The sequence below is a fragment of the Nelumbo lutea genome, chromosome 3, assembly GCF_056320005.1.
Source record: "Nelumbo lutea isolate HS-2025 chromosome 3, American lotus-T2T, whole genome shotgun sequence".
NCBI lineage: Eukaryota > Viridiplantae > Streptophyta > Magnoliopsida > Proteales > Nelumbonaceae > Nelumbo > Nelumbo lutea.
The window spans coordinates 105,240,231-105,264,907 of NC_142686.1; the positions used below are offsets into that span (position 1 = coordinate 105,240,231).

The window sequence follows — 24,677 nt, forward strand, 5'->3', positions numbered from 1 at the left end:
GTTTGAATTCCTTGTTGGCCTTAATCTTGAGTATGATATTGCACGACCATTTTCTTTCTAGGGACAATGTCACTCTCTCCCAAGCATATGCCTTTGTGTCAGGGGAGGAGTGCAGGAGAGATGTAATGTTGAAAAACCTTATTTCTGATCAGTCTGCCATGGTAAGTGCTGTGAAACCTAAACAAAGTGGCAGTGAAATCAAGAAGGAAGATAAAAGAGATTTGATCTGTGACTACTGTAAAAAGCCTAAACATACAAGAGATACTTGCTAGAAGCTTCACCCACATCTTGTTCCGACTAGATTGAAAAATAAGAAGGGAAATGCGCACATGGCAGTTGCTGGTGACACTCCGGCCCCTCCTACTACAGCTGCTCTAGAGTCTATTGCAACTGCTGCAGTAAGGGCCGAACTTGAAAGGTATGGGCTACTTTTGAACCAGCGGGATACAACCAGTTTCATTTCAGCCGAAAGCGGACAGCAAGGTACAGGTGGCACTGGTGGAGTCCACTCTACCTCCTTTGCTCACACAGGTAGTTTGCGCGTCACTGCAAATTATGTTTCCACTCTACCTCCTTGGATTATAGATTCTGGAGCCTCAGAGCACATGACCCATAGCTCCACTATTTTTTCTTCTTACCAGCTCTGTTCTGGCAGAGATAGGGTCTCCACAGATGATGGACCCCATGTTCCTATTGTTGGGAAGGGATCTGTCAAGATTAGTGATTCTATTTGTCTACCCTCTGTCCTCCTTGTTCCCAGATTGAGCACTAATTTGTTATCTGTTAGTAGTTTGACTAAGAACCTGAACTGTTCAGTAATTTTCTCTCCTGGTTGTATTTTGCAGGATCTGGATTCAAAGAGGACGATTGGGAGTGGTGGTGAAGTGAATGGAATCTACCTCCTGGATGTACTTCCTCCTCATCAGAGTCATCATGTCAGTAGGGATGGTGAGTCAGGATCTGTGAGTCAAATTATGCTTTGGCATAATCGTTTAGGTCATTTACCTTTTTCTTCTTTGAGTTTGTTAGTCTGTCAAGTCTGGAGTGTGAAGGTTGTCAACTTGGAAAGCATTGTAGACATTCATTTAAACCTAGTAATAAAAGATGTTCTTCTTCTTTTGATGTTTTTCATTCGGATGTGTGGGGCCCTTACCATGCTCCTTCTATGGGAGGCTATCGCTATTTTCTCTTATTTGTGGATGATTTCTCACGATACTCTTGGAATTACCTGATGAAATCCCGCGATGAGGTACCATCCTTGGTGAGGCAATTTCATCAGATGGTACTAACACAGTTTGGAACAAGAATAAAGGTGTTCAGATCTAACAATGCCTCATATCTATTAGAATATGGTGTTGTCCATCAGAGCAGTTGCCCCGACAGTCCATAGCAGAATGGTGTTGCAAAAAGGAAGAACAGACACATTGTTGAGACTGCAAGAAGCATGATGATCACATCTACAGTTCCGGTTCGGTTTTGGGGTGATGTAGTTCTCACAGCAATATATCTGATTAACAGGGTGCCCTCTCATATACTTGGATTCAACACCCCTTTCAGTCTCTTTTTTCCTTAGGGGGAGATGTTTCATATTCCTCTCAGGGTGTTTGGGTGTGTCTGCTTTGCACATATCCTTGGTCCTCACCGCTCAAAGCTTGATCCCAAGGCAAAGACGTGTGTCTTCCTTGGATATGCAGAGAATCAGAAAGGGTTCTGTTGCTATAATCTAGACTCTAGGAGTCGATATATTACCATGGATGTCACCTTTTTTGAATCCACATACTTCTACTCAAAGAATCCTTCTCAGAGGGAGTGTTTTGGGGAAGTGAGTCAGCAATCTATTCCTCTCCCAGTTCCAGTCTTTGTGTCTACTACTGTGCTTGACCACCACCCTGTGGCACCTACCTTGCCACCTCCTCTGCGTTCTATTTCTCAACATTACTCATGACAGAGACTTCACAAGGCGGTTGATTCTACTACAGCAAAACTCACACCACTTCCTATCGATTCCTTAGAGACTCCAGATTCGGCTGACATGGATTCAGGTATTCCTCTTGGTCCCGCTACTGTTTCAGTTCCCATTGATCCTACTAACTCTGTTACAGATAACCTTGATCTTCCTATTGCTCTTCGAAAAGGGAAGAGAAAGTGTATTGCTCATTGTATTTCATAGTACTTATCCTACAGTGGACTTTCTCCTTCCTATCGTGCTTTTCTCTCCTCTCTTGATTTAGTGTCTATACCCAAGGGTGTTAGTGAGACTCTCTCCAAACCTGAGTGGAAGATATCTATGCAGGAAGAGATGGAAGCTTTGATTAAGAATCAGACATGGGACATTGTGGACCTACCAAAAGGCAAGGAGACAGTTGGATGCAGATGGGTTTACACAGTAAAATATAAGGCAGATGGAAGTATAGAAAGGTACAAGGCAAGGCTTATTGCAAAAGGGTACAGACAGACCTATGGCATTGATTACTTAGAGACCTTTGCGCCAGTTGCAAAGATGACCTCCATTCGGATACTTCTTTCTCTTACTGCCTCATACTCTTGGCCTTTGTTTCAACTTGATGTGAATAATGCTTTCCTAAATGGGGATCTGCAAGAAGAAATGTATATGGATCTTCCTGTTGGTTTTTACAATGATACTGAAAAGGGAAAGGTATGCAGACTTAAGAAGTCACTCTGTGGCTTGAAAGGCCTTGATTGCTTTTGGCTACACTCAGACTCAATATGATCACACTTTGTTTGTGAAGCGCAGGGGATCTTTGGTGTCAGTCCTAATTGTTTATGTGGATGATATTGTTGTCACCGAGAATGATCTGAGTGAGATTGATAGTCTGAAAAGGAACCTACATAAAGAATTTGAAATTAAGGATCTTGGAGAACTGAGATACTTCTTAGGCATTGAAGTTGCAAGATCGAAACATGGAATTTTTATCTCTTAAAGGAAGTATGTTTTGGACCTTCTTCAAGAGACAGGGAAGCTTGGAACAAAGGCTATCAGCACCCCTATTGATCAGAACCATAAAATCAATGAATCAGAAGGTGAACCCGTAAAGGACATTGGGAGATATCAAAGACATCTCCTATGCAGTGAGTGTAGTAAGTCAATACATGCATGCTCCACGATTCTAGCATTGGGAGGCAGTTGACAAGATTCTTGCTTATCTGCAGGGACACCCGGGCAGAGACATATTGTTTACTGATCATGGACAGTTGAAACTAGAGGCTTATACAGATGCAGATTGGGCAGGATGCCTTGATGACAGGAGATCAACTTCAAGAGTGTGCACCCTAGTTGGGGGTAACCTAGTCTCATGGAAGAGTAAGAAATAAACAGTGGTGGCAAGATCAAGTGCTGAAGCCGAATATAGGGCCATGGCACATGGAGTTTCAGAACTTCTCTGGATCCATTCTCTGTTAGAAGAAATTGGTGTACAGGCAGAAGAACCCATGATGCTATACTGTGATAACCAGGCAGCAATTAACATTGCCCATAACCTAGTCCAGCATGACCGAACTAAGCACATTGAAGTGGATAGACATTTTATCAGAGAAAGGGTAACTTCTGGAGAAGTTTGTCTTCCATACATTGCTTTTGATCTGCAGCTCGCTGATGTTTTCACAAAAGGTGTTGCAAAGAACAAGCTGGAGCATGATTTACGCAAGTTGGGAATGTGTGACATTTACTCCCAACTTGTGGGGGAGCGTTGAGTGGTCCGATTTGTTTTTATTTAGTTAGGAAGTCGTTGGGCCTTAGGCCTATTAGTTTATGTTTTTTTTAAGTTGTGACTGTTCAGCTTTTAGTAGCCGCCCTACTAAGGGCATCCTTGTAATATCTCATCTTTAAGTTAAATATAAATATAATGAGAGGTAGGCGGCTAGGGTTAATTTTCACAATCCTGGTTGACCTCCTACTCTTTTCTTCTTCTCCTTCCTTCTCTACTGCTGAAATCTTCATCTTCCCCCTCTTTCCTTTTACAAGAAACTTGACTGAATCAGTAAATAGTGATTTCTACTATTATCTTTATCATTTTTATGCTTTCAATTGGGATCTAATCCATTTTTCTCCTTGGTATGCTAATTGCTTATGCCAGTATTGCTTCTATAGACATATTGACAATAATGTCAAATTTGATGCAGACATTACATTTGAGAACACATTTAGCCTAACCAAAATATGATAATGCATGTATGCTTGTGGTGGCTGGATGGAGTGCATGCATATCTGGATAACAATTATTACTACTTAGTACTAAATAAACTTGGTAACAGCCTCCATTGCAACCTGGGTGACCAGGGTTCAAATCTTGGAAACAGCCTCTCTGTATTTGCAGGGGTAAGGCTATCTACATGTGTCCCTCCCCAGACCCCACATTGGTGGGAGCCTCATGCACTGGGCTGCCCTTCTAGTAGTAATAAACTTGTTTAGTAATGATATGGACATATTCGGATTCATAACTCAAATATAGTGAATTTTATCAATGCATACATAATTTACATATCTACATAGTTACATACATGAATACATGCAGAATATATAAGAAGACAGAGATATAACTTTAGATGCATTTCATATTTAAATCATAGATGAATGCAACCTACAATGTGGACAGATTCGAGATATCTAGTGTTTCTGTTGATGAAATTGTTTCAGTCTTGAGGCTTTCCTCTTATGTTTTTGTCCTTCAATTAGATTTTCATTGTGGTGCCAAATAAACTTAAACTTTTTTATCTGATATGGTGCTTTACTGGAAGTGTTCTATTTTCTATTTTTATTTTTCAGAACTCTGTAAATCATTCAGTTCTACAGAAGAAAATGGTTTGGAGCTTGATGGTGATACTGGGCATAAAAAACCTCCACGGAAGGGGAGGAAAAAGTTACAAACATCTCAGGATAGTATGCTCTATTTCTCATCTTCTGTATTCTCTTATTAATTTCTTTTTTTTTGTAAAGTAATTTTAGTGGGTTATACTTTTTAGCTAGTCTGAGACCTTGCAATAGAGCCAACAGTTCAGCCTTCAAAGAGTTTCCCCTCCCAGTTGTCCCTGAAAACATTTCCATAATCCTCCTTTCTTAGTTAAGCTTTTTTCCTTGTTTTGCTAGGTTAAATAAAGAAATATTTGAATAGCAATAGATTCGTTGTTTTTGATATCTCTCTTCAAGTAGTTATCTTCATGTTGTTGAGATTTTTTTACCTTCTTAATGGGTGATTGAGTCAGATTGCCCATTCATTATGAAACTTTCATGGGATTATTTGCAAAATTACTAAAGGTGCCTTGTCATCTCCTAGACCAAGCTACAACAGTAGGGGAGCAAGAAAGGTCTGAGTCTGTAGATGCCGATGAAAATGCTGCATCTGAATCCAATTTGGATGACCAAACTGGAATAACCTACTCCTCCAAGGAGGCAAAAAGTAATTAATTTCTGCTTCTCTGTCTCTTTTCCCACATGATCCTACTCAGTTCATATTACTTTAATATGTGAACCTTTTCATTCACAGGGTGCTTATTAAGATTTTGGTTGTTGTAAGGTTATTTATTATGTGGAATTGTGGATCTTGATAGCCGATGTTATATGGATCTTGATATTTGCTTAGATGAGGATGGTGTTTGGAATTTGACACATTATGCTAGCAAAATGTGCTTGTGATATTTATTGACACATTTCCTAACATTTTGGTATACTAAAGGTTATAATTTGACACTTGTGTCAATGGAACTCTCATATTTTAATGATTGAGTTTATGGAAATAATATTTTAATGATGGAGTCTATTATTATTTGCAGTTTTCTGGTTAACAACAGACATTTGTTGTCGCTGTTCTTCTTAATAGAAATTTTCATAGTATATTGCCCATTGTTTCATGTCTTGTTCTTCTAGACTCATCCAAGAGAATAAACGAATACAATAGCATAGTTGCATAAAATAATTCATACTTAAAAACTAGCTTTTGTATTAAATGAAAAGTGGAATGCTATTACTACATGCATTAGGTTGGTATAGTGGTTGTGTTAATCCATTAGAGTTATGACATTCTTGTTGTTCTTCCTGCCTTTTATTAAATGAAAAAGATTTCACCCCCTATGTTGAAAAGGATTATAACCTCCTCCTTTGAAGAATCTGCCTCTCTGATAAAGCTACTATAAGCCAAAACTGTGTTTTTTCATCCAATTTGTAATGAAACTCTCAATTTGTAGGGCCCTTAGTCATCCTGAGCAAGAAGAAAAAAAGGCAAGTTCAATGAGTGGGAAGAACACTAGGATGGCCCATTGGCCCCTGGTGTTAAGGTGGAAGCTTTAATGTGATTGGGTTTATTAATGAGATAAATAAGCACATTGAGGTAGATAGACACTTTATACGGGAGAAAGTGGCTTCAGGAGAGGTGTGTCTACCTTTCATTGCATCAGAAGAGCAGCTAGCAGATTTTGTAACTAAGGTCCCATAGGCAAAGCTTCAATATTATGTAAGCAAGCTGGGCATGATTGACATCTATGCTCAGCTTGAGGGGGAGTGTAGTGAGAATGGGCCAAATGAGCCTTAGTGTTCTTTGTTTCTTTTAAGTACTATTTAAAGGTTATCTTTCTTAGTTATGGGCCTTCTTTTATTTTCTTTAATTATTTCTTTAGTGCTGGCCGCCCCATTAAGGGCATCCAAGTAATTGTACTCAGACTTAGAATTATTAATAAAAGTGATGAAAGGAGGCTAGAGAGAGAGGTTTGGATTCTTCTTTTCTCTCTTCCCTTCTTTTTTTCTTCCACAACCTGTTGCTGAAACTTCCTTCTTTCTCTTTCTCTCTTTTCTTCTTTTCTTGCATTATCTGAATTACTGTATATGTAATTTTCAACTGATATATTAATCAATGGTGTTTTAAAATCCATGTTGGATCATATTTTAGGCAAGCTGAGTACCTGCTTTGAAGAATTTACACAGCATCAGGCCTGGGCACTTGGGATGGGTCCATTCAAATTTTAACGAATCCTCAACCTGAGCCTGCCCAAGTTGCACCCCTAGGCATGATCAATACCTATAATCAGCCTGAGGAGTGTTGATATTATAACAATATTTGTATGAGGATACACAGCCAGGTGTATTCTGTTTTTTTTTTTTTTTGTATTGTTGAGATAATATAAATAGAAGAAAGAGGCTGCATTCCTCATACTTTTTTTTTCCCAATTGATCTCTTTTTTCTCGATTTCTTCTCTTCTTCTCTCTTCTCCCATATCCAATCACTATTTTTTGCTGATAACCAAACAAGTAACTGTATCAAGCATTAAGCCTGTTTTTGTTTCAAAATCATTCTATTTCTTCTGCCCTAATGATGTTAACAAGTAACGAAACTTCAATTTAAATTGTACTCAAATCAACTCAGCCTTAACCCCAGCTGTGTTTAGGTTATATGGTTTTTCATCTAGATAGAAATCTTTCACTGAAATGATATGCATATTTCTGATATTCTGAGTTGACATGGTTCATCCATTTCCTCTTACATTCAGGAACTTCTATGGATGGGGGCCCTTTAATGGATGGCTCAGGGGTTAGTCCCAGAAGTGCAAACTGCTCAGCAGGTGTAATGTCTCCTTCAAAAAAACATACTAAGTTGTATGTCGCTTCACCTTTGTCATAGTAGGGCTGGTATCTTGGTTCATGGCTTCTGTACTTCAGTGTCTCAAACATGCAACCTTTTAGTTACTTCTTTTTCAAGTTTTGTGGCTAGTCATTTTATCTCATGGAAGTGTCTGTACATGGATATTCTAGTTTTGGAGCTTAGAACATTATGGATGCTGTTTGTTCCAAATTTAATTCATTTTTTATGGGTAATTCATCTTTTCTTTTTTGCTTTTTGCTTGTAGGATGGCAGCTGAGGGCCTTCTACTTTCAGATGATATAGGAAAAGCATGTGGTGTAACTGGAAATATGGGGATAAACTACCATAAAGCACTAACCTGTAAGGCTAATTTTAAATGCCTTTGAGGCTATAACTTTTCCCTTAGACATGGTTAATACAATCCTCTTAATAAACATTTAGGGTATTGATAGTGAAATATTAATTGGAGCAAGAGGAAAAAGTAGGTACTATGATCACCTAATGAGACGGGACAAAAAAAAATTGTTGGTCATAATAAGGCCAACCAGATGGTACAGATGATATAAGAGAAACAAAAGATAATTGAAAAGCCTAGCTTGACAAGGTCAGTCCCCATACAGTTGACTCTTCTCCTGGCCAAACTATCAGCCTATGAATTAGCTGATATCTGAGTCAGGCCAAAAAGCATATGGGTCGAAGTGGTAAGATATGATTTTAATGGATGAAACTAAACAGAATGGAATGTCAAAACAGGATTCATTTAGTCAAGTCAATCCAATATAGTCAGGACAAGGCTTGGATGATGATGATGAATCCATTAAAGAGAGATTTTTTGCTTTGGATGCAAGAGATACGCTGGACTCTATGTTGTGATGATATCTGAATCCATTAGATGTACCCTTTCGGTTTAAGCTAATCAGATGAATACTTAGTAACTTTTCTTCCAATCTCATTGTATTTCTCTCTAGTTTATTGGTTCCAATGCATTTGATCTCTGTTGATGTGGTGGAAATAATACCAGATGCTCCAGTTCCACTTGCAACTAAAACTTACCGTTCACAAAGAAATAATCGTCTACGGTCAGCACTCAGCCACTTTTACTATGAGGCATCAAGAAATTGGAATGATCCTTTGAGCCCAAAACTAGTACAGGGAAATGGTATGCTACCGCTACAGGATTCTTCACCAAATCACTTACTACATGAGCAAACAGATGGCATGCTCCAAAAGGTCTGCATTTTAGCTCATACATATGACATGGACCTCGTTGCTTCTCTTACTGAGTCTACATTAACTCATCTAAGATAATAAATAGAATAATTTATTTTGTCCACAAAATGACTCCAAGAGACGAAGATGCATGACATTTTTGTTTTCTGCATACCTTGAAAAACGTCCTTACTCCTTATCATATCAATATGTATATATAAATCCAATATACATCAATTGAAATGTTAATAATTTTGACCTTCCTTTCTATTAATAATGAAATAAACTTGTTAGCGTATATTTATCAAAAAAAGGTGTTAGCATATGTATAAAGGTGTACAAGTAGAATGGATAGAATATCTTTGACCAACAGAATATGGCAAAATATACAGAAGTACATAGTCAATGCTTCAGATTCTTGTACTCTTCCTATCAAAATCTTTTTGCTTCATGTCTTTAAATCCTACAAGACCAAAGGTCAGTCCATGATGCATGAATAGATGTCTCTGCATATCCATGGAAGCAACTTCAAGTAGCCCTAAAAAATTCTTCATCATGGACTGTGGTATTTTATAATAGTTGATCCTTGCTTATTTTTCACAGTTTCCATCATTTTGCACGAAAGACTGAAGCATGAGTGCATAATCACAGTTGTCATTACCAGAGGCAGTGAGCTAAACGACTTAATGAAATTCCATCATTTATAGATTATTGAATTTTGTTGAAGATTAATTAGTTTTATGATGTTTTTCTGAGTAGATGTTTTATGTTAGTTGTTAGATAGGAGGTGGGGACCATAGTAGTTATGTGAGTCCAACTTTATTATGTTTTTGAGTGTTATATATGCTGTTTTATGTTTTGCTGCCCTATAAGGGCATAGTTGTCTTTGTACTGTTCTATTATTTTAGTATAAATAATAAGTGAAGGGGGCGACCAGATCATTGCTCTCTTTTCTTTTCAACTTCTCTTCTTCTCCTTCTCTCTTCCTTCTCTCTTCAAGAAACTACTTTCTTTCATATTTTTTAATTCAGCAGATTCCTACTTGGTATCAAAGCATCGGCTAGGGTTTCTTGAAGCATTCTCATGCAGCCCTAGATCAGCCGACTGCATGAAGTAGTAAGGGGCTGATCGATCTGCTATATTGCCCAGTTCTTGAAGTTTTTGGTGGGATCTAGACATCAAGAAGGTGATCTACTGTTCGACATCAAAATCAGGAAGAACTGGGGTATGGGGAAGAGTTCCAGAAAAGTTGGACTCTTTGTTTTTTATCTGATCTTGGGCGCCCAAATATTGTTAGTTTTCTTTTGATTTTCTGAAAAGGGTGGTTTGGTTTCTGAAATTTTCTAGGCCTCCCGGAGTGATCGATTCACTTTTCTATCTGTTGGGAGGCGTGAGAAGGAGAAAAATTTCCCTCTAGCTAGGGTTTTCTTCTTTTGGAAGGGTTGGTTTCTATGTATGTGATATTAAATTATTTTTTGAAGGTCTCCAATCTATTTTTTTCTTACTGTTGAATTGTTTAAAGTAAAATGGAGAGTTGGAATATCGAGATGAAATCTACTGGTACTGTGGGACTGGGTGTTGGAGGTAATAGTGATATTTTTGGGTCTGGAATCATTACTACATTAAAACTTGATGGTACAAATTATTTGGAGTGGGCACAATCAACTAAGATGGCTATTGGTGCCTGTGGAAAATTAGGGTATCTCACTGGGGAGGAGAAGAAACCTGATACAGACTCTTCCCGATGGGTGCAAGAGAATTACATGGTAATGTCCTGGCTGTGTAATTCTATGTTACCTCATATTGCAAAAGATTTCCTATGGGCTAATACTACCAAGGAGATTTGGGATGGAGTGACTGAAACCTACTCTCAGAAGCAAAATGAAGCCAGAGCCTATCAGTTAAGAAATCAAGTGATAAGTATGAAACAAGGAGAAAAACCTCTTGTTGTGTATTTCTCCATGCTGAAAACCCTATGGCAGGAAGTAGATCACTTAGAAATTGTGGTATGGGAAAGTGTAAATGATGTAGCAACTTATCACAGATTGGTAGAGAGGAATAGGGTTTTTGAGTTCTTGGTAGGGCTGAAGCCTGAATTTGACATTGCTAGGCAACATATTCTTTCTAGGGAGGGTGTGACACTTTCTCATGCCTATGCTTGTCTTTGGAGAGGAGAGTAGGAGGAATGTAATGCTGAGACGGCCTGGGATTGACCAGTTGACTATGGTTGGTACAACAAAACCTAAGCCAAATGGAGACAAGGGGAATAGTGAGACTAGAAGGGAAGATAAGGACTTGGTGTTTGATTATTGCAAGAAGCCTAAGCATACCAAGGACACTTGTTAGAAGCTTCATCCAAATCTTATGCCTGCTCGGATAAGAAACAAGAAGGGAAATGCAAATGTAGCCACTACAGGAGACTCTTCAACCCCTCTCTCCCAAACTGATTGGGAATCCATTACAGTAGCAGCAGTGAGAAAAGAATTGGAGAGGTTTGGACATGTCATGTTATGAGTAAGAAAGATTCACCCAGCTCTAGCCTTCCAGATGGACATCAGAATGCAGGAGCCAACTACACTACTTCCTTTGCACATACAGGTAGTTCATATGCAAATGCAAATCTTGCATCCACTTCAGGTAAGGAGGGACCTCCCTGGATTATGGACTCAGGAGTATCTGAGCATATGGCTAATGCCCCTACCATTTTCAGTTCCTATCAGTTGTGCTCTAGCAGAGATAGAGTCTGTACAATAGATTGTTCACATATGCCCATTGCTGGGTGGGGGACAGTTAGAGTGACCAATGATATAACTCTGTCTTCTGTTTTACATGTCCCTAGACTTCATACCAACCTACTGTTTGTTAGTTCTTTGACAAAAAATTTGAATTGTTCTATGACCTTTCTTCCTGCTAATTGTGTTTTGCAGGATTTGGAGTCAAAGAAGATGATTGGGAGTGGTCGTGAGGTGAATGGAGTCTACCTTCTGGATGAGATTCCGAGACATCAGGGTCATCATGTTAGAAGCAACAGTAGTAGTGGGTCAGAGTCAGTGAACCAGATTATGCTTTGGCACAATCATTTTGGACATCTTTTTTTAGTTCTTTGAAATGTCTTTTCCCAAAGTTGTTTGAGTCTGTTCAATTATCTACTTTGGAGTGTGAGAGTTGTCAGTTAGGAAAACATTGTAGACAGTCTTTTAAATGAAGTAATAAAAGAAGTACTGCTTTTAATATTGTTCACACTGATGTATGGGGGCCATATCAAATCCCTTCCATGGGAGGATTCCGTTACTTTCTCTTGTTTGTTGATGATTATACACGATATTCTTGGATATAGTTGATGAGATCACGTGATGAGGTTCCTAACTTAGTACGACAATTCCACCAGATGGTTCTCACACAATTTGGAGTGAGAATTAAGGCTTTTAGATAAGATAATACCAGAGAGTACTTTGAGAAGGACCTAACCACGTATCTCTTAGAACATGATGTAATTCATCAGAGCAGTTATGTATATACACCGCAACAGAATGGAGTTGCTTAGAGAAAAAACAGATACATTGTGGAGGTGGCAAGGAGTCTTATGGTGTGTGCTTCAATTCCTGTGCAGTTCTGGGGAGATGCAGTTCTTACATCCATGCATTTAATTAACCGTGTTCCTTCACGGACTTTGGGGTTTAAGGTGCCATTTAGCCTTTTTTTTCTAGATGGAGAGATATTTCATATACCTCTGAGGGTTTTTGGTTGTGTTCCTTTTGTTCACATTCTTGGCCCTCATCGCAAGAAATTGGATCCTAAGGCCAAGAAATGTGTTTTTCTTGGGTATGCTCAGAACCAAAAGGGGTATTGCTGTTATGACCCAGTGTCGAGGAGCAGATTTGTCACTATGGTTGTTACCTTTTTTGAATCCACATTCTTCTTCTCGAGTGGTTCTCCTCAGGGGGAGAGTTTTGGGGAGAAGAACTCACAATCTGTTCCACTTCCTGTTTCTGTGGTGCCTCCATCAGTTCAGCCAGCATCTACTTTAGTTCAGCCAGCACCTGCACCTCCAGTTTCATTACCTGAGCCACTACGGGCAGCCTCACAGCAATATCAGCGCCGGTAGATGATGGTTGACTCCACACCACTCTCTGTCAGTCCTTCTGAAACTCCAGACTTTGCAGATACAGTAGTTCCATGTATTCCTCTTGAGCCTGAGCCTGTTATGCTTTTCTGATGATAATGTTTCTGTCCCTAACACCATTGTTGCAACTGATCCCACTGACATTGATCTTCCCATTACACTTCGTAAGGGGAAGAGAAAGTGTACAGCCCATTGCACTTCACACCATCCTTCCTACAGTGCCTTATCACCCTCCTATCGTGCTTTTCTTTCTTCCTTGGATTCTGTGTCTATACCCAGGAATGTGTTAGACAGTTTTTGTATGCCCTTAGCTTCAATCTGATTTGATGTACTTTTGTTATTTAGTGGAAATAAATAAAGTGCATGTTTGATTCATGTTGTTTGGTTTAATTCTGTGTAAAACCCTAAAACTGGACATTTATAGAGACTCGTGTTAGTTTTAAATGTTCACAGCCGTTGGATAAGTCTGGGGAGATTTATCCTGCCAAGGCTGATACTGGTGTGCCACCAAGTGTTGGGATGGCCTGTCTCAGCCACCAGGGTAAGACCCGAGGCACATGCAGTATGGGATTACTTGAATCCTTGAACCGGACCAGATTTTTAGTATTGCCCTGGACCTTGGAGATAGATGGGCAAAACTGGAAAGTTACACCTGACCCCTAGACTCGATTATGACATTTCACTAGGTGTTGGATCAGGCTGCCTTTGTTATGCCAATCAATGAGATCCTTAGCGGGGATCAAAACCTGGGTATGTTGGGGCAGTTTGAGAATTCATCTGAGTGGGTGATCATAGTGACAGAATCAGCCACTTTGTCGGACAAAGGGTAATGATCGGGAATGCACTCTCTCTGATGGAAACCAAACTGCCGGCAGTTGATTTCAATCGTTGGAATTTTGTTTTGCAAAATTAATATATTTATATATATGTACGGTTTCAAATTGTTTGCAAATGGCTTTAATTCCCGGGATCCATGTGAGAGGAGAGTGCGACACTGTTCCTTGCAGCCGAGGGAGAGGTCCTCTCTTGTCGGGCAGTGCTTGATCATTAAGGGCTGAGAGGTTAAGTGTAAGACCATTGAGGATAATACCTGATGGGCTAATCTTGCACCTGCCCACAGTCCCTGGGTTTTTATAAGATGGCTTGGCCCAGGGACCACTTAATGTAAGTGTTGGGCCCATAGGGTCCATATGATGGACTCAAGGGGTTCATTGAGTTTTTCAGTGAATTCGGCTGTGCCTTGTATTAAAGGCTGGGCCGAACCCATGTGGCTGGTGTGTAGATCAATGCTTGGGTCCCACGCCATACAAAGAAGCCCAAGTGGGCAGCAGATTGGAAAGTAATTAGACACTGAACACTTAATGGGCCAGAAGCCCATTTCGAGGTGGGCTGATATGATCACCCATCCTTGGGGCGAATCTGAGATTAATGTTAGTAAAAGGATTGGGCCTTTAGCCTTATCCACTCTTGGAGACCAAATTCAAATTAGATTCGAATCTGGTAACCTTCTGATAAGATCAAGAGTAACCTAACTTTATCTGCAGATAGGATTAAGATTATCCCCTATCCAAATACTGATTTGGATTGGGATAACTCCTAATTAGGAGGATTCTTAATCAAGAAGAAAGGAGGAGAAACCATAACAAAAAAAAAGGAGAGAAATACAACAGTTTTCGAATCAAGAAAAATCGCAAGAAAGGTTCCTGCGAATTGAGATCAGATCTCATACTCCAGAAAAAGAAAAAAGGCAGTTCAGCCTTTTCGCCTTTAGAGTTCTCCTCCTGCCGCCGCCATCTCCTTTGCAAGATTAGATCTTTGTAGAAAAGAAAGTCAAGAAATCTGTTCTTGACATCAGTCTTGCAAGAAAGACTGAAATAGATTCAGTGTTTAGTGCTTCCAGAGGATACTTGCGAAGGATCCAGTGTGTAGGACGCACCCTGCTGGTTCTGTTCCATCCACAGCTGTGTCATCTTCAGCAGGAACGGATCTTGGAGCATTCTTTGGGCGTGAACACCAACTTTGGGAGATAGTGCTTCTCCGGGAATATTGTATTCTAAATTTAGGGAATATGATTCCCAATTGGGAGAAGGTAGGAAATTTTTTGAAATTCGCCCACCCATTCCGCAACCTTTATGGCGTCCATTAGATGGATCCTACCATTCTTTCAGTGGTATCAGAGCCACAGGTTCGAATCTTGAACCAAAAGAAATTCAGATCTGACCCTGCGCAGATGGATAGAAGGTGTTCTTTCAAGATTTGCGCAGATTGTTTTCTTTTTTTCAAGAAACTGTTTCTTGTTAAGGGCGATTGATCTGAAATTAATTTTTATTAAATCCAAAATTTATTTAGAATTGTTCTTTATTTATTTTGATTTAATGGACTGTTCGAACCTGGAGATCGCAGTGCAGATTTGGCACAGATAGTTTGCGCACCCTTTTTCTTTCTGTTTATTTATTTCATTTAATTCGGTTTGTAAATATTTTTTTTTAATTTTTAAATTGAATGTATAGGATTTGATCAAGAATGTAATTAATAGAAATAGGATTTCTGTTATTTTTCTTGATTAAAGAAGGAAGAAGAAGGCGGCGCTGGAGATTTGCAGTTGGAGAAATCGCTTTCTGCGATTTGCAGTTTGTGAAACTGCAACCCTTGTGATTAACCTCTGTTTTGCAGGTGGTGCGAACAGTCCATAGTTTGATTTGTGATTGTTTGAAATCAATATTATTAATTTCAGATCTTTCATGAATTAATTCTTGAATTGAAAATCAGTTTTGGATCCTCTCGGACTAGATTGGACCAAAACTGTTTGGACCGAATCTGGGGTTCGATAGGGACCGTTTTTCAGTCTGTATTTCTCACACTTGCTGTTCCAAATCTGATGTTCAATTACAGGGATTAATTTGGCCCACCTGTAAAGCCCAGTTTTAAAGGGTTAAAACTGCAAAAGGCCCATTACTGTGAGATAAGCTGTATGGGCCGAACTGCTATCTGCGATTCAGCCCATACACCTAGTAGTCATTAATTGTTAATGACTTAGTTTTTAAATGGGCTATTCAATGGGCTTTATAGCAGTTAATTGATTGGATCAATTCCTCCTTTACATGTGATGTTTGGATGTTTGATGTGCTGCGACCATGGGCCATAAGTACTTGGCCCATGAAGACTCGTTTGTGGCTCTTGCGCACACCTTGGCTGAATGCACATCATTGCCATGGTGTCCTTCAAGGTCTTTGGATGATCCCTCTTTGCTTGGTGGGCCCCACAACCCTGAAAAGGGATGCGTACGGAACCCCTAGCCGATTAAGGCCCACCAGAAATCTGACTTTATGAAAGTCAGTGGGAGCCACTCTGGTTTGACCTAAATTAAAATCAGGGCGTTTTTTGTTCCCTCCAGCAAATATGAATGCATGTGATAGGGAGACCCATATGATGGACTCTCTAAAGGCCTTCCGTCATTAGCACAATGATGGGCCCTTCAGTAATGAGGAAACGCACCATAAAATTGGGCTATCCATTTGCTGTTGGATCTATTAGAGTGTTTCATAAGATGATAGGGGCGTCATAGACCGATGTGGGAGGGGCTTTACCAGAAAATGGGAACTTTCTCACGGTACCTTGGCGTAACCTGAATATGATGGGTGTGCACTCACTGGACAGAAAGGTTTACCTGAAAACGGCTCTGAACCTTGTCTGACAGAGGCCAAAAGGAAACTCATTTGATGAGTGGATATGATCCGTCACAGAAAGGTGGTGGGGTTATGCAGCTGAAACAGTTGGCTTCACGCACCCCATGTGATTTCCCACATTTCCAGAGACATTTCGTTGTCTCCGTCACTGAGAAAGGAGGGAAATCTCAGAGATGAACAAATGGGAATGGAACATAGATTAAAAGCCGTATCTATGTAGGTAACAGAATGTTACTGAGGCTCTCTCCAAACCTGAGTGGAAAACAACTATGCAAGATGAGATGGATGCTTTGGTCAAAACCAAACTTGGGAAATAGTTGATCTCCCCCCAAACAAGGAGACAGTCGGATGTCGATGGGATTCACAGTGAAGTATAAGGCTGATGGCAAGATAGAGAGGTACAAGGCAAGGTTGGTAGCAAAAGGGTATACTCAGACCTATGGTGTTGATTATCTGGAAACCTTTGCACCAGTAGCTAAAATGAGTTCAGTTTGTATCTTTTTATCTCTAGCAACCACCCATTCATGGACCTTGTTCCAACTTGATGTCAAAAATGCTTTTCTTAATGGTGACTTACAGGAGGAGGTATATATGGACATTCCAGCAGGCCTTTATGAAAATGTTGGTAAAGGAAAGGTGAATAGACTCAGAAAACCTCTGTATGGACTGAAACAGTCACCTAGGGCTTGGTTTGACAGGTTCAGAGGGGCACTCATCCGTTTTGGATACACACAGACGCAGTCTGATCACACCCTCTTTGTGAAGAGGAGAGATGCTTTGGTGTCAATTCTGATTGTGTATGTGGATGATATAGTGGTGTCAGGAAATGATTTGGAGGAGATTGATGATCTCAAAAAATCATTGCAGCAAGAATTTGAGATCAAAAATCTTGGTGAGCTCAAATACTTCTTAGGGATTGAAGTTGCAAGATCCAAGCATGGGATCTTCATTTCACAAAGAAAGTATGTACTTGACCTACTGCAAGAGACTGGGAAGCTGGGGACCAAACCAGCAGATGCTCCTATTGATCCAAATCACAAAATTAATGGTGTGGATGGTGAATTGGTAAAGGATGTGGGGAGATATCAAAGAATGGTGGGCTTACTGTTGTATTTGTGTATGACACGACCATATATTTCTTATGTTGTTAGTGTTGTGAGTCAGTACATGCATGCTCCTCAGGTTCAGCACTGGGAAGCTATTGAGAGAATACTTGCATATCTGAAAAAGCACCCTGGCAGAGGCACTTTTCTCAAATCATGAGAATCTAAAGCTAGAATCCTATACAGATGCAGACTGGGCAAGATGCTTAAATGATAGGAGGTCCACATCAGGTGGAAACTTGATCTCCTGGAAGAGTAAGAAGCAAGCGGTTGTGGCAAGGTCAAGTGCAGAGGCTGAGTATAGATCCATGGCTTATGGTGTCTCAAAACTTCTTTGGGTTAGATCTCTTTTGAGTGAGATTGGGGTGAAAGCAGAGGAACTCATGATGTTATACTGTGACAATCAGGCTGCAATCAATATTGCCCACATCATGACAAAACACATTGAAGTTGATAGACACTTTATAATAGAAAGGGTAACAACCGGAGAAGTTTGTTTGCCTTATGTCTCTTCAGAGTTGTAGTTGGCTGATGTTCTCACTAAAGGGGTGGCAAAGAACAAGCTTGAACATGATCTACGCAAGTTGGGAATGTGTGACATTTACTCCCAACTTGAGGGGGAGTGTTGAAGATTAATTAGTTTTATGATGTTTTATGTTAGTTGTTAGATAGGAGGTGGGGACCACAATAGTTTTGTGAGTCCAAATTTTATTATGTTTTTGAGTGTTATATATGCTGTTTTATGTTTTTCTGCCCTATAAGGGCATAGTTGTCTTTGTATTGTTCTATTATTTTAGTATATAATAAGTGAAGGGGGTGGCCAAATCATTGCTCTCTTTTCTTTTCAACTTCTCTTCTTCTCCTTCTCTCTTCCTTCTCTCTTCAAGAAACTACTTTCTTTCATATTTTTTAATTCAGCAGATTCCTACTAATTTAGATATGGATGTTAACCTGAAATTTGGAAACAGCTTCACTGTATGTGCCCGGGGTAAGGCTGAATACATCTGCCCCTCCCCAGACCCCACATTGGCATGAGCCTTGTGCATTGGGCTGCCCTTATGTTAACTTGAAATGAAATTTTATTCTATGCAGTCTCTTTTCTTTTGGTGGCACTACCATAGGTACCAAAAGAAGGTAAACAGTAACGTAGCCAGCCATCCATTACATGGGATGAGGGAAGATCTCCTCTGTCTGTTACATCCATTTATAGCTAGAGAATGAAGGTTTATAGAGTCGAAGAAATAGAAAAAAGAAAAAATCTAATAAAAAGGATGCTTTCTCTCATATTCTATTGTTTTAGAAAATTTTTGGGCTTAAAGACAATCTAGGGAAGAGTTATTTACCGGGATTAACTTAGAGGCTCAAGAAGTGTGTGAGTATTCCAGTGTGTTGGGTTTTAAGTTGCTATCTTGGCCCACCTTTAGAGGAAACCCAAGGGCATTAGATTTTTGGAACTTTGTAACAGATTGTCTTGCTAAAAAACTGTCAACTTGGAAGAAAAATTACATCCCTAGGTGGTCTAATTACACTTATGTCTTGTCCATGTTACCTTTCAAACTTCCCAGTCTTACAGGGTGTCTAGGAGATACCATCAATCGACCCACATGTAACTACTATTTCTCTCTACAGGCTTGTCAGAGATGAAGGCATGGTCAGTGTCCTGACTACCTTTCCTGCATTGTAAGGTCAAGTCATTTTTAACATTACTTTGTCATGCAACGTTGATGCATGTATTTCGTAAACATTAGAAAATGTTGTCATTTTGTGAATCTCATATTCATTAACCATCATTATACCAGATTATGATCTCAACTTACTGGTGATATAGCTGATTTCTACATGTGATCCATCATCTATATAATGTCATAGCTTGTAAAATGACTATATTATTTAGGCTTCTCCAACTTAATGCAAATTTTGTGTAATACATAGTTATATCTGCTGCCATTTTTTAACTGTAACATTTTAAATAATGAACAACTAACAACTTCTCTTGTGAAAAAAAAAAAAAAACAGAAAGATTTGCATGCAGTGTCTGCTGTGCGGAAACCTGATCAAATTCTGGCACAAAGTTCAGAACTATGTTTGGGGGCCTCAGGAGGATATCCATCAGTCATGAATTTTTCAAACCAATTCCGTGACAATAACTTTGCCAGATCTGCACTCCCTGTTGATACTAATCAAATGGGGATGGTGAGAAGCAACTATGTTTCGACACCTTATTTTTCAGGGAACTCTGGTAAACTGACAATTCTATTTGATTATACTTTTTTTATTGATTCTCCTACAGCCCTGTGTCTTTTCTGTTTGAGGATGTAACTGGAGAGTGTATTTTCTAGGAATGACATTCTAATTACCACCAAACTAGGAACTTGCCATTGAAATGTTAGTTTATGGTCACTCTGGTGTTAATTAATATATTGGAACTCAACCTCCTAAGTCTCTACCATGGTAACAGGGTATAATAATTTATCATTGAAGTTATTCCTAGAAGCATGATGAGAATGAGTTTCTCATTTGCAGGTAGACCTCTGGGGACTATGCAGAAGCCTAAAGGAAGTGTTTCTGTCATATAAGTTGGAATTTTTGGAAATTGCCGTTTTCTTTGTAAGGGTGAAAGGTGATTTAACATTCCCAGTTTGTTAGGGGCTTGCTTTTGTCATTTTGGCATTTCATCTTTTGTAACCTTTTAAGCCATATTCTTGTCACATTGAAATTGTGAAACAGGATTTTTCTAGCTGGACTACTCATTTATTTGATGAAAATAAGTCGAGCTTCTTTAGTAATGGTAAGCCTTGGAGTATTTCGATTCATCCTTTAGAACAAATGGCAGGAAAACCATATGCATTGATGTAGGAATTATGGTAAAGTTAAAAAAGAAGAAAACTATTTGTCCTCAATTAGGTTGGAGCTTCAGTAAAGCCAAGTAGTTCCTAAAAATTTGATGATTCGCCATCTCTTCCAAGTAATACCTGCCCCTTTTTCTTTGATTATCGGTTTACTTGTTTCTTCAAGCTTCCTTCTTTGGCATGAAGAATACGATCTCAACCAAATATAATCATAGGTTAGTATTTTCTGAATGATCAATTGAATAGTTAAAAAAAAAAACAAAAATCCCAACTGTGAACTGTATGTAGATCTATTTTCCTGTCGAAACTAACCATTGTACTTAACAATCAAGATTTTCTGCTTCCACTCTTAGAGGGCACGGCTAACTTGTATGGAGTCCTTACATTTAGGTGGCATTTGGTTAGCCTTACCTTGCACATAGAGTCTGTGTGTGTATGTACTTTTTACTGGGTGTAATTTACTTGATTTTGGCCGCCCACGGGGGTGCGCCATGTGGGCAGCTGATCCCCTCTCATAAAAAGGTTAATTTTTCTGTGTTCGAACCAAACACCCCCTCTCATAAGGGGCCTGGATCTCCTGCAATGTCTTTTTTTGTTTTTCTTATTTTTACTCCTTGTCTCCTAAGCTTTCTTCTGGCACTTCCATTCCGTCTGAAAAGTGCTGAGATACGTGATGTTCATAAGAACATACATCATGGAACACCTGTGGAAGATGAATTGCAATCTTGAATTTTTTTGTAATACATTCAGGTTCTAAGCCCTACCCCACCTGTAGAAGCTGAATTGCAATTGGACTGGGTTCGGACAACCTTAGGGCTGGGCTCAAGATTTTGGGCCCAAGCCCCCCAGTTGATTAAAAATCCAAGCCCAACCTTGTATAAAATTACGGACTTAGTTGATTTATGCTTAGGTTATGACTGCCCAAATTACACCCCTACAATTGAGGGATGATAAATTTGAGGGTCCACAGTCCAAACTAATCAACCATTGAAAAATAAAACTAAAAGATATATGAGTATAAAAACTCCCAATGAAAATAAACAGAAAAAGAAAAGCATACGAGTATTCAATTTATGAGTGATACTTAAAATTATATATAGAGTAAATAAACGTAAACAATTTCACAACTTAAATATAAAGTGTATAAATTGCATAGTTTTACCAAAGAAAAAAAAATCAAGATCATATATAAAACATATGCATGGATTTGAAATAATAAATGAAATAAACTGTTATTTAAGTTAGTAAATTACCATTTCCATATCTTATTTATATCAAAGCAAAACCTATGGTGCATCCACTGCGCGGTTGAATCGATGCTAAGTACACTTTGTTAAATGTAAAAGTACATTTTATGAAATATAAATCAATAAAAAATAAGTATACTTCAATGCTATTATTTGAGTTAGGTTTAACACGCAACCAATATTAATGAATGCACTGTAGTTGAACTCAAGTATCAATTTATAGTTGAACTCTTAAATCAATTTGGGCATAGAATTATTGATGTGTTTATAGGGCTTGTGTGAGTTTTCCTAGTGTAATGTTCTCTCGTTTCTTTATTATTATTATTTTGTTCTGTGAAAGAGGAGAGTTTGCTTTAGCTTGACAATCTTGGGGTGAAAGAAGAAGATAAAGGAAAAGGGAAGAGATGCTACCTGCCTAACAAAACATCAAACATGAGGCCCACTGATTGAAAATGTAGAGATGGGTTATTGAAGTTGAGGTTATAGCTTTTTCTTAATGCGAAGGTAGTAGACGTCACTGCCTCTTTAACTCTCTACATATGGAGAAGGAAAAACAATAAAATAAATGCATAAAGAAAAAGGAGAAAGAGAAAGCTGAGAGATCCATGGAGAAAGCCTCTTCTTCCGCTGCTTTCTCTTTTGTGTTTTCTCCAATCATGTTATTCTGTGTCATGGGTTGCAAAAAGAGAGATGAGAAATCAGCTTTTAAGTTGGGCCTAATTTCACATGCCTCTGTAACTCAAAAAAATCAATGTGAGTCAGTGATTCTGATTGAATTGCAGCCATTCAATCTCTCTCCCTTTTTTAATCTTTCTCTGTGCGTGAGGGATCATGTCGCTTTCTGTGGCCCTGTTATTGGGTCTCAGATTAGAGAAAAGAATATAAACTTTGGTCTATTTGGGAAAACATGAACTAGCCACATGCAGCTTCCTTGCCTGCAATTGGGATGAGGTTTTCTCATTGCAAGGAAGCTGCCACTGTTCCTGTCTCCCCCACTGCTTTGTGCCCTTTTAATTAAAAAGGGCAAGGGAATTGGAAAAGCTTGGACTGTTTGATATTTTTTGTCATTAACATATTTGGGAGAGAGGAGAGAGAGATCCAATTATGTTGATTTAGACAGAGTGGACCCCCAATAAACTCATCCCTTGCCTTTAATCTTTTTCTTGCTTTTAGGGGGACTGAAGCAATAAAAGTTTGAAGGTATAAAAATATTAGTGGTAGTAGTTATGAGTTATGACTTATGAGCACTCAGCACATCTGATTTCCCTGGGTTTCACAAACCATTATTGATTGGGTCTGCTTCAGTTTCTTGCCACTTCATCCCTCCTCAATCATCAATCACTTTCCTTTCATGGTTCCTTCCCCATCCTATTATTTTCTGATGAAATGAAAAGGATCCTCAGTAGTTTGTCTTTGGAGCAAAGCCAGATACCTGCTGTTTCTTTACTCTCTCTTTTATGTTGGTCTTGTACTCTCTGCTCTGCTCTGCTAACTTTAAAAGAAAAAAAGAAAGGAAGATTAAAATGAGAAAAGGGGTTTTCATCAGAACTCATGAGGGGTTGTGATTGGTAAAGCCTTTCTGATACCATGTCTTTCCGGTATCATAGATTTTACCTTGTTGAATAGAGTTTAATAGCAGGACTAGTTTCAGTGAATTGGATTGGAATATTGGGTTGACCCAAACCATTTATTATTATGGAGATTTCACATACCCCAAACTGATTTACTTGATACCAATCAAGTGGTGACTCGGTACATAATTGGGTAAGTCCCAGACGAGATGCGGTTTTGAACCCCGCTACTAATGACTCCAAATTCACTTTAGAGAAGAATATTATGTTGCAAAAAAAAAAAAAAAAACTGATTTACTTAATTGACCATCCATCAGGAGTGGAGTCAGGATGCCATTGTGACAATGTGAAAGAGCATACATCTATATTTTTATTTCAAAAATGCCCTTAACAGTTCTCATATATCACATGCACCCCAGACCCCATAATTTCTCTAGACCAAGCTATAACATGGGGCGGGGTGGGGGGGTCTCAATTGTTGATATGAAGGGTATTTTTGAAATAAAGAAATCCTGAACCTATGCCCATTCACATTTTCCACTTTGTCATCGTTCCTAAACAAAAATATGAATGGTCCTAATGGAAGGGCAATTAATTAAATAAATTGTAAATTATAAGGGATAATTTAGTAAATACAAATTAGAGGGTAAGTTTTAGTAAATACACAAATCAATAGAGGTGTTCAAGCAAATAACCCTAAAATGATTTACATGGGCGATGTTTGGATCGATGTCATTTCTTGATAAGCATTTTCTTAGAAAATGGTTCTGCATAAGCATGTTGTTTGCTAAAAACATTTTCTCTGGTTTTCTATTTGGTATCATTGCTGTTGCTACCACATAGACGTTTTTAAATGCCACATCAACACACCATTGATAACAAGAGTAGAAAAACGGGAAAAAACCAAAAAGGGCATTTTTTCAGACCACACATTTTCCAATTTTCATGGCATGGTCTAAGAAAACGTTTTTTGGAAAAAACTACTAACCAAATAGTAGTTGTTTTTTCAAAAAACAGATTTCTGATGTGGAACCATTTTTCGAGGAAACGGCATCGATCCCAAACACCTACACAGTTTGACCCAAGGTTTTCAAATTATCGTTGACATAGACGGTTAGACTGGTCTGCCCAAAAATCTATAAAGGTACCAATTCCATTTCACCCCAAATTGCTATTTTTAACTCAAAACTATGAAGTATGTGTTTGGCATGGCTTCCATTTATTAAGTAAACATTTATATTTGATTTACCTTCAAAACTGAGAAACAATACTTGATAAACATTTTGCCATAATTTGTTGACAA

The 24,677-nt window shown here is 38.8% G+C and overlaps 1 protein-coding gene across 3 annotated transcripts in view; it reads left to right on the forward strand.

Annotated features, from left to right (window-relative positions):
* Positions 1-20,493, forward strand: part of LOC148867354 (uncharacterized) — an 84,390-nt gene extending 63,897 nt beyond the window's left edge. For 2 of the 3 annotated variants that reach the window (XM_088980949.1, XM_088980950.1), the window contains exons 8-14: positions 4,784-4,897; positions 5,292-5,414; positions 7,495-7,600; positions 7,852-7,946; positions 8,608-8,816; positions 19,724-19,946; positions 20,231-20,493. In XM_088980949.1, the coding sequence (XP_088837075.1) occupies positions 4,784-4,897; positions 5,292-5,414; positions 7,495-7,600; positions 7,852-7,946; positions 8,608-8,816; positions 19,724-19,946; positions 20,231-20,283 (923 nt within the window). In that variant the 3' untranslated portion in view covers positions 20,284-20,493. The remainder of the gene's footprint in view (positions 1-4,783; positions 4,898-5,291; positions 5,415-7,494; positions 7,601-7,851; positions 7,947-8,607; positions 8,817-19,723; positions 19,947-20,230) is intronic. The other variant, XM_088980951.1, reaches the window with a different exon arrangement.
* The last annotated feature ends 4,184 nt before the right edge of the window (positions 20,494-24,677 follow it).